Source organism: Vicugna pacos, chromosome 4, assembly GCF_048564905.1.
Source record: "Vicugna pacos chromosome 4, VicPac4, whole genome shotgun sequence".
In the NCBI taxonomy this organism is placed as follows: domain Eukaryota; kingdom Metazoa; phylum Chordata; class Mammalia; order Artiodactyla; family Camelidae; genus Vicugna; species Vicugna pacos.
The window spans coordinates 20,212,778-20,231,336 of NC_132990.1; the positions used below are offsets into that span (position 1 = coordinate 20,212,778).

The 18,559-nt window shown below is 38.2% G+C and overlaps 1 protein-coding gene across 5 annotated transcripts in view; it reads right to left on the reverse strand.

Moving 5' to 3' along the window:
* Nucleotides 1–18,559, reverse strand: part of FOCAD (focadhesin) — a 235,946-nt gene that overhangs the window by 21,077 nt on the left and 196,310 nt on the right. For all 5 annotated transcript variants that reach the window (XM_006208259.4, XM_072959321.1, XM_072959322.1 and 2 more), the window contains 7 exons: nt 15,335–15,482; nt 13,277–13,396; nt 11,745–11,867; nt 11,205–11,282; nt 10,482–10,553; nt 9,114–9,216; nt 7,165–7,245 (listed from right to left, as the gene is read on the reverse strand). In XM_006208259.4, coding sequence (XP_006208321.2) covers nt 7,165–7,245; nt 9,114–9,216; nt 10,482–10,553; nt 11,205–11,282; nt 11,745–11,867; nt 13,277–13,396; nt 15,335–15,482 — 725 coding nt within the window. The remainder of the gene's footprint in view (nt 1–7,164; nt 7,246–9,113; nt 9,217–10,481; nt 10,554–11,204; nt 11,283–11,744; nt 11,868–13,276; nt 13,397–15,334; nt 15,483–18,559) is intronic.

Genomic DNA, 18,559 nt, shown 5'->3' on the forward strand with positions numbered 1-18,559 from the left:
TTTATCCCAGTTTTCAAACAAGTGCCCTAGATAAAAAGAAATACTGGAATGCTTTATAGACAATGGATTTGGAACTGAGAAGGCCTAACCATACTTGTTAAAAGGATCCAGATGTTTTAAAAATCCAGATACAAAGTTGCTTTAAATCCCTCATCCAGCTGACAGCCTCAAAGAACCCTGATATAAATGGCATGCATATCCCAACATAATGCATTACAACAGGACCCATTATCACACATACTTTGGCTACACGGAGGATCAACGCCACAATGCACATGTGTAACCCCTATAGGTAAAGTCTGGTAACAAGCCGGCTAGCAGCCACTGGCGTGTCTATTCCCCATCACCAGCATGTCGCTTGTGCAGTGTGGATGTATCTTTACCTTCTTCATCTTTTACGTCGTTTAGAAGCAATATCATAGATGTATGTTATATATATATGATTAAAGCAGTAGATCAACAAATATTTGAAAACTATATGTGCCAAGTACTCTGTACTAAGCATTTAGGATAAAACACAGCTGTTCTTCCTGCCCATGAGGAAATTACAGTCCAAGTGGAAGACAGACTTCAAACAAAGAATCAGAAATAATTAAGCATATAATTACACATATGTAAAGTACTATGAAAAACATAAAGGAAAATATCACATAAGAATCTGGGGGGTAGGGGTATAGCTCAGTGGTACAGCGTATGCTTGCTGTGCACAAGGTCCTGGGTTTAATCCACAGTGCCCTCGTTAGGGGGAAAATAAATAAATAAAAAATAAAATAAAATAGAACAAATAAAAAATAAAATATAGCCTTAAAATACATAAAAGCAGGAATTGCTGCCACTGTAAGTAGATATGGACAAGCCCATTACCATAACAGATTTTAAATAATTTCTCTCAAAGAAAAATTTGTACTAATCAAGAAACATCAGGGAATCCTCCCTCATCCCCCACTGAGGAAAGGATGTTTAAAACAATATGGAAAGACCAAAAAAACAAAAACAAAAACAAAACAAAAGAAGATGAAAAGGATGAGTAGGATTTTTCTAGACAAAGTCCTTAGAAAACACAGGTACAGATAATGACAGCATGGCATATTTGTGGGGACTAAGAGATGCTTAGCACCTTGCCAGAAACCACTCTACAATCAAGATAGCTGTCGAAAATAGTTGCTGATTCTGATACATCAGTTAGATACTAAGAGTTGGTAGAAGACCAAGTACTTCAATAACATTCAGCATTATCAGAAACAAAAACATCCCTGAGCCCCTTAGCACCAGGAAGGCTGCCAAGCCCAACAGAAATCAGGGCCTGAGAGAAAGGTAGCTTTAGCAGTGCTGTGGCAAATATATTGAGAATACTGGGAGCCAGGTTTTTTACAGTCAGAGAAGAAAGTTACAAATATGAAGAGGGAAATGCAGAGTGAACCCTGTGATGCTGAACTGGAGATACTGGTGTGAACTCATGGTTTTCAATGTATATAGGTAGATACAGTGATAAATATAGACATATGAGAGAGAGAGAGAGAGAAAGAGGATTTCCTAAAGTCCACTGAAAGGGCCTGGGAGCAGTGATTACTCCAGTAGCAATGAAATGATTTGTACCCAGATCTTGGCTTTTAATATCATTCTCCACCAAAAGAAACTTGAGTTACCTGGCTATTAATAGGGCTGAGGATAATACAAGATGAACCTAGAACAACTCTGTGTGCCACAAAGAAAAGTAAGTACTCAAAGAATGATGAGGTCATGTCACAAAAGGACTCAAGAGTCAACTTAAAGAGGCTCTTACTGATCTAATCTGGAACAATTTGAGAATCACAATAATGAATAATGAATAAATACAATAGGAGTCTAGTAATCCATATTAAAAGAAAGAATGAAAGAAAGAAAGAAAAGGAAAGAAAGGAGAAAGGAAAGAAGGGAAGGAAGGAAGCAAGCAAGAAAGAGAGGGAAGAGGCAGCTTTTCCTTATAGGAAAATGCCTACTGAAAAACGTAAATAGAATAATGGAACCTTAAGAATCACCTTTTGGCAATCATCATAGTAATAATTAATTCAGGCAAGAGAACAGTAATGGATACCAAAACTAATGAGTGAAAATAGGATAAAAATGGGATATTTGTAAAGTTTCAAAACATCTCCACACAAAATATTTCTTGATGATAAAGGGAAAGAAGAAACTTTACAGAGGAGAAACCTGGAAGATATCACCTTATCCAATGGTCAAAAGTAACATCACCGGTGGAGGAAGGTAGACACCAGGGACCTCCTGACAGAACACAGCGAGAAGAGCAGGGCTCCACACCTGTCATATTCTTGCCTAAGAACTACTGAGGCAACGTTCCAGATTGAAGGGGATTGAAGAGATGACAAGTAAGTGCACTGTGACATTCTGGATTAAATTCTTGTTCTGCTAAAGACACCATCTGGACTGTCAAATGAAACCTGAATAGGGTCTCTGGGTGAAAGAAATATAAAAGGTCTCTGGCTGTTTTCACTTTTCTGTAAGTTTTAAATTATTTTATTTTTAAAATTTTATTAAAAAAATTTAAACCTTTAATTTTTTTGCTTTTGATTTGGGGGGGGGGTAATTAGGTTTGTCTGTTTGTTTATTTTAATAGAGGTACGGGAGATTGAACCCAGAACCTCGCACATGACAAGCATGCATTCTACCACTGAGCTATATACCCCCCAACCAGTTTTAAATTATTTTAAAATAAAAAGTTTAAAAGATTTTTAAAGAAACCACATCTCAAATTGTAAATGCATACAACAATCTTCATTGCTTCTGGCAATGAATGCAAATTAAAGCAGTCTTAAGGTATCATTTTATAGTAGTCATTTTTTGCCTGGTTTTTATTGTAGTCATTTGTTTATCTATATGATGGTTTGCTTTGTAATATGATAACTAGAAAGGGTTTATTCTTTGTTTTCTAAGCACTGTTACATAAAGTGACTCATAAACTCATAATCCTTACAAAAACTCTAGAAAGAAGATTCAATTATTTTCTCCACTTTACAGAATCAATTGAGGCTTAGAGACTTAAGCAGCTCGCCTGAAATGACACAGCCGGCAAGTGGAGTAGGTGGGATATGAACTCTGGTGGTCTGGCTCCCAGGCTTTTAACCTCTCTGATACACTGCTTCCCATTTTCATACGGGACCAAGGTACCTAAATCTGTTACAATTCTTCTGAAGAGCAACAAGGCCATGCCATCCCTATAGTCATCAAATCTTCAGACTCTTGCCCACTAATGAACTGCTGAGAATTTAGCCTAAGGAAAGCTATATGAAGACGACAGAAAGCTACGTGCATAAAGATGTTCTCTATAATGGAAAGTTTTTAAATGACCAATAGGGAAATGGTTAATTATGACTCATCAACCCAATAGAATATTCTACAGTCAATCACTTAAAAATAATAATTATGGAGATACATGAAATATAGGGAGATGTTTATAATATTAAGTTAAAAAATGCAAAGTATAGGTATACTGGGAAATATGTGAAAATTGTGTGTGCATAAAGTCAACAAATTAAAGAGTAAAATTCAAAAATGATAATAGTTGTTAGAAAGTCATGGGATAATTGATGACTTTTCCCTTTCAGATATTTTCATGGTTTTTACAAATTAACAACTGTTCAGAAAGTGATGCAAGAATTCTTTTCATACTTCCGCAACCCTCCTTCTGCGGGAGATGGGTGGTGATTATGTGCACTTACATGGAAACTTGTTAAATTTAAAAAATACAGACAATAAAATGATACACATTTTATGACTCAATAACACACACATCTAGAAGGTCATATACTACAATATGTATTGAGGCTCTCTCTATCCAGGTGGTGAGATTATCAGGGGTTCTTTTTTTCTTCTTTATACCATTTTTGAACTTAGTGTTATACAAATGTACTTGCTTCCAATAATATTTTCTTAAAGAATTGTAGAGGTAAACTATGACTAAATTAAAATACTGAAACACTCTTTTGGCAACCAACTCCAAAATTTCATCAGAAAAATAGGACAGCTTTCTTGTATCATTTATTATACACTCAGAGTTCACTAATTCTGCTTTTTTTGTTGTTGTTGTTGTTTTTTAACGGAGCTGCTAGAGATTGAACCCAGGACCTAGAGCATGCTAAGCATGCACTCTACCACTGAGATATACATGCCCTGCCCAATTCTGCTCTTTTGGCCAGACTCATCAACAATTATATCTCATGCTAAGAGTCCAGACATGATCAATTGAGAATATACCTATGTATGGTTTATGCGTAAGCCCAATACTTATACACTCAAATCACTGACCAATGAATTCATGTCAAGAAGGCAATGCCATTCATAATGACTTTATTATAAGGATTTAAATATACTTTCCTCAAGTAATACTTCTGATTGTAAACTTTACAGCCTAATAGAAAAATAAAAGCTTAGAAAGTCACATTCCCCAGCAACACAATAAGAAAAATAATCCTGAATTATTAGGTAGAAGTATCTAAGGTTATCATCAAAAATAAATGATTATTTGAATAGAAAAGAATACTAAAAGTCAAAATTTAGAGGCCCTTAAGAGGAAAAAATAATTCCACGATAAGAGAAATCAGACTATAAGCAAATTTTAAGCTTAGCACAGCCAAAAAATATCCATAGGAACAGATTATGATGATGACAAAGATTAAGGAATAAGAGATCTGCTAAAGAAAGGCCAGGGTTATTAGGGAAGAAAAGAAAATCTCATAGGGTATGGCAAAAAAAAAAGTTATATTCAAAGCTATTAACTGAAGTCTTATAAAACTAGATGGAATTTCATCTATTTGGTGTGGTTTTTAAATGTAGGCTTGTATGAAGGCATGGATGCTATGAACATCTGGTATGTTCTATAAGTATTAAAGTGAGTATCTAAACAAGAAAAGCCCTAAATATTGGAAAGCAGATTACTATATTCACTATGTCAAATCTGATTGGCTAGAACAGAGATCATGATGTCCAATCTCATCCTGACATAAGTGTGGATCAGGGATAACTCATCACATTTTTCTTCCTCTCACGATTTATTAAATTGCACAGAGAGGCAAGGAAGCCATGCCATCCCTCAAGTTTTTCTCTTCTGCATGATCTTTATTCTCTCAAGCCATTTCTTCCTCAAAAGAGCTCACCAAAGTTGTCATCCTTCCTATCAGCAGCCCCTCTGGGCTCTAGTGAGTGACATCCAGACATTTAAACTCAAAAGCTGCTTCAGAAGGGAGTTATTAAAATTCAAATGAGCCGGGCATATTGAAGGAGAAAACACTCGTTTGCATGCACACCTCCGCATTTGGCCATCCCATTTAAACCCACAGAGCAGGGTCTGGTTTTGTTTTTGTAAATGGGCTTCCGAGGCGGAGGTCAGCCTCCCACGGCCCCCACTCCTCTGGGGTCATCATTAGTAATGTGTAAGGCTGAATAGATTTTTCTCTGAATCTAGTCAGCAAACCTGACAAGAAGGCAGCCCTCTCCCACAACCTGAAAATGCCAAAAATCTGATTGGTTCTATGGCATTCTTAAATACTTCATTTATTTGTTTTAAAACAGATTTCAGTAGGAGTGTACATATGCTTCTGATGTCAATTCCACCCGATTTTTCAGTTTTAGAGCAGAATATTTCCTGTTGTGCCATGACTGCGTAATCATAAAAATGTTACATTTAACCAAGAATTTCTTGCAAGATTCAGAGAAAATTAATTTCTGCCAAGAAATATGGATCTAAGGAGCCAAAAGGACACTTTATTCACTAGAAAAGAAAAAGTCTATCTTTAATTTGGTCTTAAGAATTTTAATTTTATTTCTCATGGAAATATCTCACAGTATCATTTAAAATCTTTTTAATGTATCAGTGAGCAAGTTAACAAAAAAAAGAGCAAAAATATTTATTCCTAGAATTATTCTAGCCATGGAAATTTTAGATGTTCCTCTAGTAAAACTTCAATCTCTTACTAATGAAGACATTTCCATTATGGAATCTACTTCAAGCAGACTTAATTTATGGCAATATAGACAATTAACTCCATATTATGTGTAATATATGACATGTTCATATATAAACATATCTTGTACCACAATGACATAACCTTGTACCAATTTTTACGGAGGATGTGCAAAAGCAATTTATACTAACTCATGACCCTAGGATAATAGCACAATTTCTAGAACTCCAGAAACTAAGGGAATTCATGTCTAAACTATGAAAGTAGTTTATAACCTGGAGGCTCCAAGGATTAATGTACCTAGTGGGAAATCAGACAACAGACATGAGCTTTAATGTCCCTTCCAATGGTAAGATTTTGTTCTTCTATGACCTTCATTAATCAAACTTGCTTCCTCTAATGTCTTGATTTGTTTAAAAATATTTTTTTCCCCTAAGATTGGGATGGTCTTGTAATACAGGCACTGGTTTTGCCCAGACTGCCATAACCAGCCCAAGGAAGAATGAAACTAGCAGACAACAATAAAAAAAAATTACATTAATCTGGGTTCCTAAGCCAGGACATGTTCAGTTTGGATCAGTTTTTCCCTCAGAGCATGAAATGGTAGGTGTGTATCATTAAAGAGCATCTATTTAATAACTTATGTGGCATTACTTTGGCTCCAGTTACAAACAGAAGGCCACTCAATCTCGGTCTTCAGGTTGCTTGTGCTCTAATGCGGTGGCCGCAACAAAGAATCACAAAAGGACAAATGTTGCAGAGAAAAAGAACACAAGCTGAAATTAAGAACTAGAGCCAGTGACCCCAACAACACAGTGATCACACAAGGTTCAGGGAGAAGACCTACTTTCAAGTCTGGTCCTGGAACACCAACTGCATCCAGGTGTGTGTTCTCTTTCCAGGTCACACTCACACACTCACTTGAAACTGATGAAGAAAGTAATGTGTGCTCACACTTTCGAAAGGGCCAAGGAAGACCAAGGTGTCACATGCTCCCCATGTGAATCCGAGAGACTACACAGTGTGTAGGTTTATGTACCACTTATTGTAGTTGGTCTCCATGTCATCTCTGGTGCAAAGATGCTCTAGCAGGAGAAACTATTCACTCCTTCAGATTTCTGCTGCTTTATTCTACAGAAGCAAGCTTAGGGCACATAAACTTAACAGGTAGAAAGAATGACAGAATTCAAGAAATGTGCTCACTTGCCTTTTTTCCCTCCTGTAATGAAGAAGCCAATGGCTGCTCTAATAAAACTGCTTTCAGGCAAATAGCTGTAGTCAGTTGGAACTGTGGAGACAGAAAATGATCAAATTAACCAGTGAACTTGGCGGGACTAATGAAGGAAAGATAATGATCTCATGCTGCCACATCAACCTAGAGACAAAGCGGAGATGTTTATGCCATTAATCTCAGAACAATACTCTGTGGTTGCAACTAATTCTATTAGATTAATTGACTGGCCTTGAAATAATCACTTAGGCTATGCAAGCAAACCCAAAATGGTGGTAAATCTAGAGGAGACTGAAAAACCACAGAGGATGAAAATTTTACTGAAGTGGTTAAAATCTTTTTTTCCACTTTGGCAATTCAATAAGCCTCTATCCAGTGACCTCCTCAGAGTTAGCAAGGAGTCTGCTGGGCTTCTAGGCGGAGACCACCATTCTATGGGCTCTCTCAGGGCATCCTGAATCAGATATATGAACCATGGAAATATGTCAAACAGTATTAACAGCAGCCTGTCTCTTACTTCAGAAGGCAGGGACCTCTATGTGACCAGCACGTGAACATAACCAGCTATGTCTGCTGAGCTGGAACAGTGGAGCAGTGACATTTATGCTAGTTGAGTCCTGGGCGTTCCCTAGATTCTTTTCCTCCCAGTACCCCATAATTGTTTCATGAGATGGTTTTTACTACGATAAATGGCTCAACTGGAAAATTCCATCAGAAACAAGTAGCTGTACTTTTCCAGACACACAGTCATTTGGCTCCAAAGAACCTGGGTGTAGGATGATTCACTACAATGTGACTTGAGTCCATGTGGGCCAGACCAGGTTCCCTATAACAATTAAAACCCTTTGTCAAAAAAGCAAAAGCCTGACATAAACATGTCATTTTTGCAGGACATTGTGAGAGTGCTGCCCTTCAAAAATAGCATTACTGAGGGTTTCTAATATGACTAAGTGTTTTTTCCTTTTTCCAATTTTAATATGACAGCTACCAGTTGTCTAGAGTTCACGATGTTGGGAACGCTGTGGAACAATGTCCTGTTTCCGTAGCTAAAGGGTGACTGAAAGTGAGGGAGACAGTAATTACACTGGCCCATGTTCACAGTAATGTGGTCTGTCAGGGGACATGTGAAACTAGGTTTTAATGAGGCATCTTTGGTACCTAAACCTCTCTGGCCTGGGTCCAAGAGAGCCAGTGGTCAAAATTCAGTAAAGAGCAAGGAGCAGACATAGGTCCCAGTGCATTACAGTGATGCCTTCCCCAGAAAATCTCCAAGTACAAATACAAATTAAGCACATGGGAATTGCAAACATTTTTATTGCTTTTGTTAAAAAGCTGGAAATAGAAAAAGCCTTGTTGTGTTAAGACCTAGGATTTTAATTCCAAGGCCGAAAAGCTGTACATCTTTAAAAGTACTTACCCCATTACTTTCTCAAAAGCAAGGGCCAGAAGAACTCCAGCCTCATATGAAGAGTCTTTTAATGAAATATGAATATGATACAAACTATGATTACATCTCATAAAATAAAAAAGAACTCTGTTCCAAGCTTCCAGGATTGGATACCTAGTTTCTGGATTTCTCACTAAACTTGTATGTCAAGTAATCCTTTTGAGCCTTGGGTTCTTCATTTGGAAAATATGGGGTGAGACTCAGTGTCTAAACTGATCTCTAAGGAAGGCAAAGGAAGAGTGAAGAGAGCTTGGCAGCTGATGGATCTGAGTTCCAGCCTCACGTCTGCCACTTACTTCCATGTGACCCTGGGCAAGTCAGGAGACCTCTCCACAGCCCATGTTCCTCTGATGTAAAACGAGGACAGTAATACCCACTGCTGAGGGTGGCTGTGAAAATGAACGCTCTTAACAAAGCACATGGCCCCATGTCAGCAATCCCTCCTTCCAGCTCCAGTGTTCTATGACTCCAATCTTACCCGAGGTTCTACTTTGATTTGAGGACAGTGTAGACAGGTGAAGATGTCCTAGAAGCCAAACTGCATTTGACTGAAGACCAATCACCCCAGACACACTGATGACCTATGGAGGAAATGTAACAATTCAATGATAGGGCAAGATCCAAATTCCATTCAAGAAAAGGCCACTCAGAGAAGGTCACTAATCTTTTACGAGGTGATGGCTTGGCTGGTAATGAGAAGTTCTATGACAAGATGGACTAGCACCTGTTCAGTATACTAAACGTGGGACATAGAAGTGATCAACAGTTGCTGAATGAATAAATGAATGAATGAATCAAATCTATCAGTCATGATAGGTACTAGTGGTTTCACTGAGTCAGGCTGGTCTAAATGATTTTCAAAAAATGGGAAAAGAAAACTCAAAAAGTAAAAAGAGGTGACAGTCGCTTAAGACTAAAGTAACTTTAAAAGTGGAAGGAGATACTATTTTGTTCTCTTCTTTAAATAATGCTCTATTACTGTTTTATCATTTACAGATTTTCCCCCAAGTTACAACAGCTTAAGTTTCAATGGAATTCTTTGAGAATATTCATATTCATATATGCAAAAGAGAGTTTCTTCTGGTCAGAGATTTACATTGGCTTTTAAAGGCATGAATTACTACAACTTCTTTAAGTGGTGGGTATTATAACCAGCTATATTTTGTAAGAATGGAAACAAGTATGCCAAGTGAAAAGCTTAGGATACAAAGTTCTATATATGATAAGAATACAACTATGCAAAGAAAATAAGAATACTTTAAAAAGAAATATGACCAAATATCAGCAGAAGCTGCCCCAGGCTGGGAGGACCATCAGTGATATTTTTTCAGCTTCTTTCATTCTGTACTTACAAAGTTTATGAAATGAATGTCCTAATTTTTTTAAATAAAAATCTTAAAATATAAAATTCTCAGCAGATGAACATATTTGTTTTTTAGCAAGGATAGCGCTGACAAGGATGTACCCAAATACTTTATCCAGTGACATCTGAACTACTGCCTCTTGACCATTCTACTTAGGTATCTACCCTGCCCTTTGATTGTCTTCCATTCTTCCTTGTCTTGAGGGCCTGATGTTCTCAGCAGGATCAGGTTCTAATTTTTAAGGGAAACCACTGCCAACTTAAATTAACTCAAAAATGCCAATTTTCTTTTTTCTCCAGAAGAGTGCATGTTGGTCAGCGAATGCAAGGCCATAAACCTTTCTCAAATGCCCCTTGAACTGACCATGAATAACCAGAGATCTTCCCATTTTCTAAGTCTAACAGTTTGTACCATAAAAGAGGAAAAAGACAACAAAGGGGAGTATGTTTTCTTACTGAAGGATTTTAAATTCGTCTTCTCACCTGAGTTAAAGTTCGGATGACTTCGTTAAGTCTGCCTTGAAAATGAGAGGACTGGATGGCTTCTGATTTCAGCTGAAGGGAAAAGGAGAAATACCCGCCCCACATCCCCACAAAAAGTAAATAATGATGTCCCAGTGTATGAGCTACCATCATCTAAGCATTGGAATACTTTATCACTATGTCCTTACATTTCAAAAACAAAAGCTTTGAGCTCCCTGAGGGCAGAACCCATGTTTTATTTAATCACTGACTTCCTAGCACCAGTTCAGTGTGGCAAGTAGCAGTCACTTAACAAACCTTCACTGTATGAACAAAGGAACTCCTTAGAATTATTTGTAAGTTTACACAAATATATGTCCACTGTGGAAAACATTTTAAAGTGGAAGCCTAATTACATGATATAAACTTAAACATTACAGATGCAAAATGGAGTTTCTTATGAATGATGTCTGAAATTTCTTATGACCTAATCACTTCTCTCAGGCAGAGAACTTTGTGAAAAGTATATAAGTTGACTAGGTTTAATTTCCTACAAACCAAATAAAATGAGGAACAAATCTCTATAGAAAGAATGCTTGGCCAGAGCAATTTTCCATACATAAAGGCGGGAGAAAGTCCAGTGTAACCATTTCCTTAGCATACTGAAATCCTGGGTATCTCTTCTGGTTGTGACTATGTACACATTTAGGTTTCTTCCTCCACCCCAACCCCCCCTTTTTTTACCTGCATTATCTCCCCTTCAGAGCCTACCAAGGCCACCATGCCATGAAGAGCTGCCAAACAAAGCATTGTGGGAGAGCCCTGAAAACAAAGAATCAGAATATGTCAAGAGGGAAACAGTCCTTGGGTTTGGATTCTATAAAAACTGTATCACAGAGAAACAAATGGTCAAAATGGTACTAAATTTGTAGGGTCAATGCAACCTGTGTCACTGAACCAAAGGCAGAGGACTTTGAATAAAGTAACAGGTTCGAGTTGTGAGATCATAGATGGCTTCTCGTTGTTTTTTACTTTTCAAAACCACGGTGTTGTTTTACAATTAAAACACTGACAAAATAGCTAGCTTAAAAAAAGAAAACTCTAATGGTTAACAGTATGTATCATTGATAAGGCGTTAAAAGTACATGTGTCTCTTTCATTTGAAATTGCCTAATCTTTTATAGTTAAGCTATATATATCTTAGCAGCACCTATAAATGGTCCAATAAAATAGTGCTTTCTCCTTTATAAAAGCATAAAATAACATGCAGGAGGTGTCTTATACCTGGGCTAGGACAATTCTGATCCAAGCAGGGAGCAGTCTGTTGCCCAAGTCTTCAGCTTTTCCATGTCCACACACAGACAAACCATGAACGATGTTTCCTAACGCCAGGGCAAAACCTGAAGTCTATTAGAAATATATAAAAACAAGAGGTAAGAAACAAGAAGTCTGGCTCTGGTCAGGAACATTCATATACAGCAACATCAGCACTCTAGGGACTCCCTTTCCTACAGCTGTCTGCAAGTCAGAGATTTGCAGATTTTTAAAATTTAGACTTTAGTTTGCAACAGAAACTTCAGTCTAATTGCAAGGAATTCAGCTTCAGTGAGTGGTTTATTTTAGGTAGAGAATACTGCACTATTGAGTGACTTGGGAAAAAAATCCAAATTCCAACAAGTGAAAATACCAAGTTAAATCACACAAGCCCAGTCAACTCCCAAACAAATGTCCTGTGATGAGCACATGCAAACTTGTACATTCTGGTGTTTGCAAAATCTACTGTGAATGTAAGTGAGCAGGCATACAACCATAAAATAGTAACAATACAATACAACATAAGCTTAAAACCTGAACTGAATCCTGCAATAACTCACTATGGCCAGTATTAAGACTTTAGAGAAACTGAAGGGAAAAAAATGACCAAGCAAACAAAATACAAATGGTGAAATTCTAGAGCATGTGTAATTAGAGGGAACATTTTTTTTTCAGTTTTTAAAAATTGTAGTAAAATACACATAACATAAAATTTACCATCTTAACCATTTTTAAGTGCACAGTTTAGTGGTAAGAAGTACATTTATATTGTGCAACCATCACTACCATCCGCATCTTTTCATCTTGCAAAACTGAAACTCCGTACCCACTGAACAATAACTCCACATTCCCGCTTCCCCACCTCCTGGCAACCACCATTCTACTTTCTTTCTCTATGCTTTTGACTATTCTAAACACCTCATATGAGAAGAATCATACCGAATTTGCCTTTTTGTGATGGGCCTAATTCACTTAGCATAACGTCCTCGAGGTTATCTGTGTCATAGCGTATGTCAGAATTTCCTTCCTTAAGGCTGACTAATATTTCAGAGGGAATAATGTAAGGGTCTTTCATTTAATCAGCAGGTATCTAAATTCTCCCATATATTCAGTCATGAGCTGAGAGTCTCTGCCTTGAATTTGCTGAGGTTTTACTTTATCAGATTACTCTACATATTCTTATCTTTACAAAGTTTTGTCTCTAGCTCTACATGACTCTTATATTCCCTGGCCACGTGTTTTAAGATTTTATAAATACGGAGCAATAGTTGGAGAGAGAGAAAAGACTTTTTGTATTCAGATCAAAGAAAAAAAAATCTATAGGGGATAGAGAGAGAAAAAGATGTCTGTGGCCACTGACCATCCCTGTGAGAGAAGAGTTAGATGTTCCTCAGTTCTGGGCACAAAAAAATCTCTTGCTATAGTCTCATCGAGTAAACCAAAATCAGGACTTTGCAGCAGGCTGAGACCCACAGAGAGAGAACTAGGGCACACATTCTGACCTGCTGGTTGTTCTCCACTAATAGTCGAAGCTTGTTCATAATATCTTCAGCCTCCGCAGCCTCGATGATCCCGGCACTGAATGCTGATGTACACACACAGCTCAGGGTATAGGCAAGGACCTGGGAAAAAAAAAAAAAAACTGCAGAAGAATGTCTCTTCATGTGGGAAAATAAAAGAACACGATTTAGTTGACACAAATATTTTGACAAACTTATCCCTAGGATAAGGACTGGATTCAAATATACCTGTCACAGACCGGCCATTGTTCTGCAGCCTAACTTACATTACATTTCAGAACAATATTATGAGATGGGTGTCATTCTGCCAAGTTTATGGGTAGAGACTTTGAGGCTGAGTGACACATAGCTAGCAAGTGACAGAGGCGAGATTCAAGCCCGGGTCTTTAGACGCCAAATCAATGAGTTCTCTCATCACCTCATGTCAGAAAACAGCATCCATACACCACAGAAGCAGATTCTTCTCACTAGTAGACGCTACTAATGGCCATGTGCTCCAATCCAAGGCCAAACAGGAGAGGAAATTCTAAGCACTGAAACACTGCTACTTTAAGATTCCCTAGTAGAAGAAGTGGAGCATAATGGATGAGGAATGTCAGTTTTAGAGTCACATAAATTGTGTACAATAGAAATACTACTACTTACTTCACAGCACTGGTGTGATTTTAATAAGCAAATGAAAAATAAATGAATATGAACAAATTATGAATTAAAAAAATACTGGGAGTAAAAACAGAACACTCAGGTGTCGACCCCAAGTTGACTATGGCTGGCTGAGAAACTTTGGGCAAGTCTCTCAATCTATTTGCTCCCAGCTTTTTTTTTTTTTTTTTAACAAATCAAGGTTAATCATCTCTCCCTGGTACCCTGCATTTTCATGATGAATCCCTCTCTTACGAAGATGCTGTTAAGACAAAGTAGAAATTTTCACCTCCTAACTCTGGTTGATATGGCATGAAAAAAAGAACCGGTTTCAAGGTAGAAGTTGGAGAACAAAAATCCGAGGGGAGAAAAACAAAGCAAAACTGCTTGCTCAAGGCCTTTTAAATCAAAACATCAAGGCAGACAGATGCATCAATTATAAAAACTTTACATTCATTTATTAATCAAATTGTTCTCCACTGCAACATTTTCTCCTTCGGCTTCAAAAAAAAAAATATGTACTTTCAAATTGCACTCTGCACTGCTTTCAAAATGGAAATGTGGTGCATGTCTTAGAACAAAACTTCAACCCTCTGTGCCCCAAAGAAATTTACTGATTCAACAAGTCCTATTGCAGACAGCAGAGGAGCCGAGCAGGGAAACACAGCAGCCATTATGTGCTCATCAATAGCTCGTGGGCAGGCCAGGGGGGGGAAACAGGATCTGCTCTAATGAGAGGCGGAATCTGGCCAGGCCAAGAGGTCGGCCCAGGCTTCTCCCAAAAAGCACAGGCGACAGGGTTTCACCTGGGGGCAGCAGAGACACATGCCTCAGATGACCCGCTCGGCACCGTCGATACACAGGCTGGGCCACAAGAACTGCAATTCTGCATCTTTTTTCAGCGCCATCACAGAAAAATCTTTTCATTAAGTGTGGTAAAGGGAATTTCCTCAATAATTTTTCATGCTAGCTGACATTAAAAAAAAAATCAAATGCCTTTTCGATCCGCAGTTTCTTAAGCTTATTCCTGGCTGTTTCTTAAAGTTATATTTGGCTTGGGCATAATTCTAAAAAAAAAATCTCCATTTAACCTTCCTCCAGAAATGGCAGCTCTTCCTAGAAACTGCCTTCTAGTGATGCTGAGTTTGGCTTTTGTAGTCACTGAAGGCTCTTATCTTACATGCCACATTTAAGTCTAAGTTGATTTAAACAGCTGTACCATTTGAAAACCTTAGGATCTAATATAGGTTGTTTGCCACTCAGATTTCCTCCTTAGCCCTGTTGAAATTGAGGCAGAATTTAATTTCAGAGTTACCAAGATATGAGAAGTAGAAAATAAGCAGCAACGGGAAAACAAAAGACAGCAGAGGGAAGACAACTGCAACCTTTGTCTCCTACCTCCTGAAACGTCCTGCTTTGGCTCCCACTGTCATCTAGGTACGCAGAGAGCTTCCGAAGCGAGGCTGCGACGTGAACCCGTGACTCCGTTTGGCTGCTGTGGCTCATGAGGGACAGGACAAGTCCAACTCCCAATATACAGCCCGTGCTTGGAGGCCAAAAAAGAAGAGGAGTGAAAACCACGGGAAACCCATGCCATCCTTCTTCACCTAACATAGGAGTTAACAGGGCTCTACAACCGGAAATGAGATGGCTGGATTCTAATTCTGCTGTCTGGTGTATAGGAGTACCCTACAAACCCCCCACGAGTATACCCACCTTCCCCACAAAAGGAAAACTTAGTAACAAGACAGGTGTCTGTGGCCCATGCTAATGCTGTGTACCCAAGGGAGAAAACAAATACATGAAATAGTGAAAACAGAAGGAGGCATACAGAGCAATCAAACCAGCTCTAGCTCTGCACTTAGAGAAATGCCTGGTCCTCTCTCCACTGGCCCCCCGCCCCCAACCATGTTGAGTGCCCTATGATTAACTGCCTAAGGAGAGAAAAGGCTAAATTTCAGGATATGCGCTGAGGACATCTGACTAATAACAGGGGGGATGAACGCAAGGCATGATTACGAGGTACTGCTAAGTGCTTCATGTTTCCTAGTCAACTTCAACAAGTGGAATTTCTTTCTCAAAGCAACTGTGTATTTGTTGGTGCACAATGACATTAATCCTCTTCTCCCCTCTGATCCCTCCAAGTACCACTGGGTCAGAAGAGAAAATGGACAAATGACAGGCTTGTCAAAAGTTACCCCATGTGACAATTCAATTGGAATCTTGGGCTTTGTGCTCCCATTCTCCTGAAAGAATACATATCCATTTAAAGAAAAGAATTGTTCTGCCAGAAAACTTCTAGTTAGTATAATAAGATAATGCAGCTTGGGGGTAATTTTTCACTTTTTTGAAAAATGCTGATTTTTTTTCAGAAAACATCCTCACTCTTGTTTGGCTTGCCTCTCCTCATGATATATGCTGCTTAAGAAGGCATTCCAGGGGCTTTTCTCCAGTAACATATTTCAACGCCTGTATGTTATGGCATTTTGCTCTTACACAGTATCTACCTCCTTGGCTGGTGTCAAGACCTTCACATCATTTCCTGAACATGTTAGTTACTTCCCTCAACACCTCTGTGCAAATGGAACTTCCACATCTGATACGAGATACCCAAAAGGATGGAGAGGCTACAGGACTTGCTTAAGGTCATGCAGAGAGTTTCCAGCAGAGCACAGGGACAGGGGTTTTTTGGTTTCCAGCTTTCTGTTCCAACTACCAAACCTCAGACCCCTCCGGGTGCCCTGCGTGAGGCCTTGATGGAATGCCTATGAGAAGGCAATGTGCCTCAAGCATGGTTTTTTAGGTTTCCTTGCAGAATAACTTGGCATTAGAAAATCCTATGTGAAGAAGCTATTGCAGTAATAATCCATCATTAGTCAGGCAGAACTGTTGTGCCAGCTTACAGGAATTTAACAGCAAGCTCAACTAGCACAATGCCTATTTCAACTGGTTAAATCAGCATCTGACATCTGAACACGGCATGCTTTTGAGACACATCACATTTCTGAAAGAGGAAAGGCTGCTCTTGATTAGAATGGATTTAAGTCTTCATTTTCATTTAGAATCTACAGGAAAGTTTTTTTGGCCATTTTTCTATATTGATGCACATAAAAACTTGAAATTAGACCAAAGATTAAACAAATGTGATTAATACTTTGAAAATTTTAACTTTTGCTCCCTCTTTGACTATTTAACTGCTACCTATGCTTAGGATTTCAAATGTTACTTCCTCAGGGACACCTTCCTTGGCCCAGCAGGGAACCTCTTTAGTATTTTTCCCATAGCACCAGGTACTAAATTACTTCAATTTTTTTTTCCTTTAGGTAATGTTAATGATGAACTCTGATGAGGATTTCTTGGGAGACTGTTTGACTACTGTCCACATCCTTCACTAGCCTGCAAGCTCCATGAGGATGGGTAGATAGGTACCTTTTCTGTTTTTCCTCACTGTAGTATTTGTGGCACCTGGTATACTGCTGGACAGGGACGGACATTCAGTCAGTATTTACTGAATGCTGAAGAACTGACCAAATGCAATTTCAAGAAAGTCTAAAGTGGAGATAAGATCTATAGCGGAGGGAAAAAAACAAACAAAAAAAGAATTCTCACGTTCAGTTGGAAGAAAAATTTATGACTAGTAAAACTCTCTGAATATATTACCCAAGATTCAATCAAGAAAACTGAATTTCTATTTTTTCACCAAACTAAGGTTTGTAAGGAAAAAAGATTCTTCTCAAAGCTAACTTGACTACTGGGGCTCATCTTTTTCAATAAATAGGCAGGTGTCTAAGTCTTACTTTTCTGGCTATTCTAGGCACAAAAAAAATCTCTACCCCTGGACTGAAGCTCCTCTTTTACCATCCGAAGACACATGGGTACAAAGGTCTAGAAAAAGACATCCCAGTTACTAGTTCACATTTACCTAGAAATGATCACAGCAGACTTATTCTTGGGCAAGGTCATCATTCACTAACGATTCTATTCATTGCTACAATGGTTGTTAGCTGACTGCTATATGAATGTATAATCTAACTAGATACATACGGGTGTCAATATAACTATGTTAGACTGTATGCATCTATTGACCTTCTGATCTGTTTCCTTCTACTCTGTCTAATTTGTTCCAGCCTGCACCAAGTGTAATCCTAACACTTTATCCCTGATGTCTCCTTCTGATTTCCAAATCGTCTACATTTTAATGTGTTTATTTTTCTGTCCTTAGTCTTAAAGATTCTCCCAGATGCTTAGTTTAGCATTTCTACACATTTACCTCATTCTACCTTCACTGTTCTGCTTGCCCTAAACCAAGAATAACCTGGACTGAGATAGCTTTCACACCTTTCTGTCCACTGAAAACAAAAAGGAGTTACGTGTTGGTGTCTTGAACAGATGAAATGAATTATATTAGGTAAACAATTTGAGGTTTTGGAATTGCTAATATAAACCTTCTATAAGAATACTGACAAATGATAAAGAGAATTTGAGTTTTAAAATGTTATGTCCCATTATGTCATTATTTATTTGAATCTCTTATCCAAGTGTATTAAAATACCGCCAGCAAAAAAAATTCTGAGACTTAAAAGCTATGCAATTCTGATATGTGTGTTGCTATATCAACTGAGA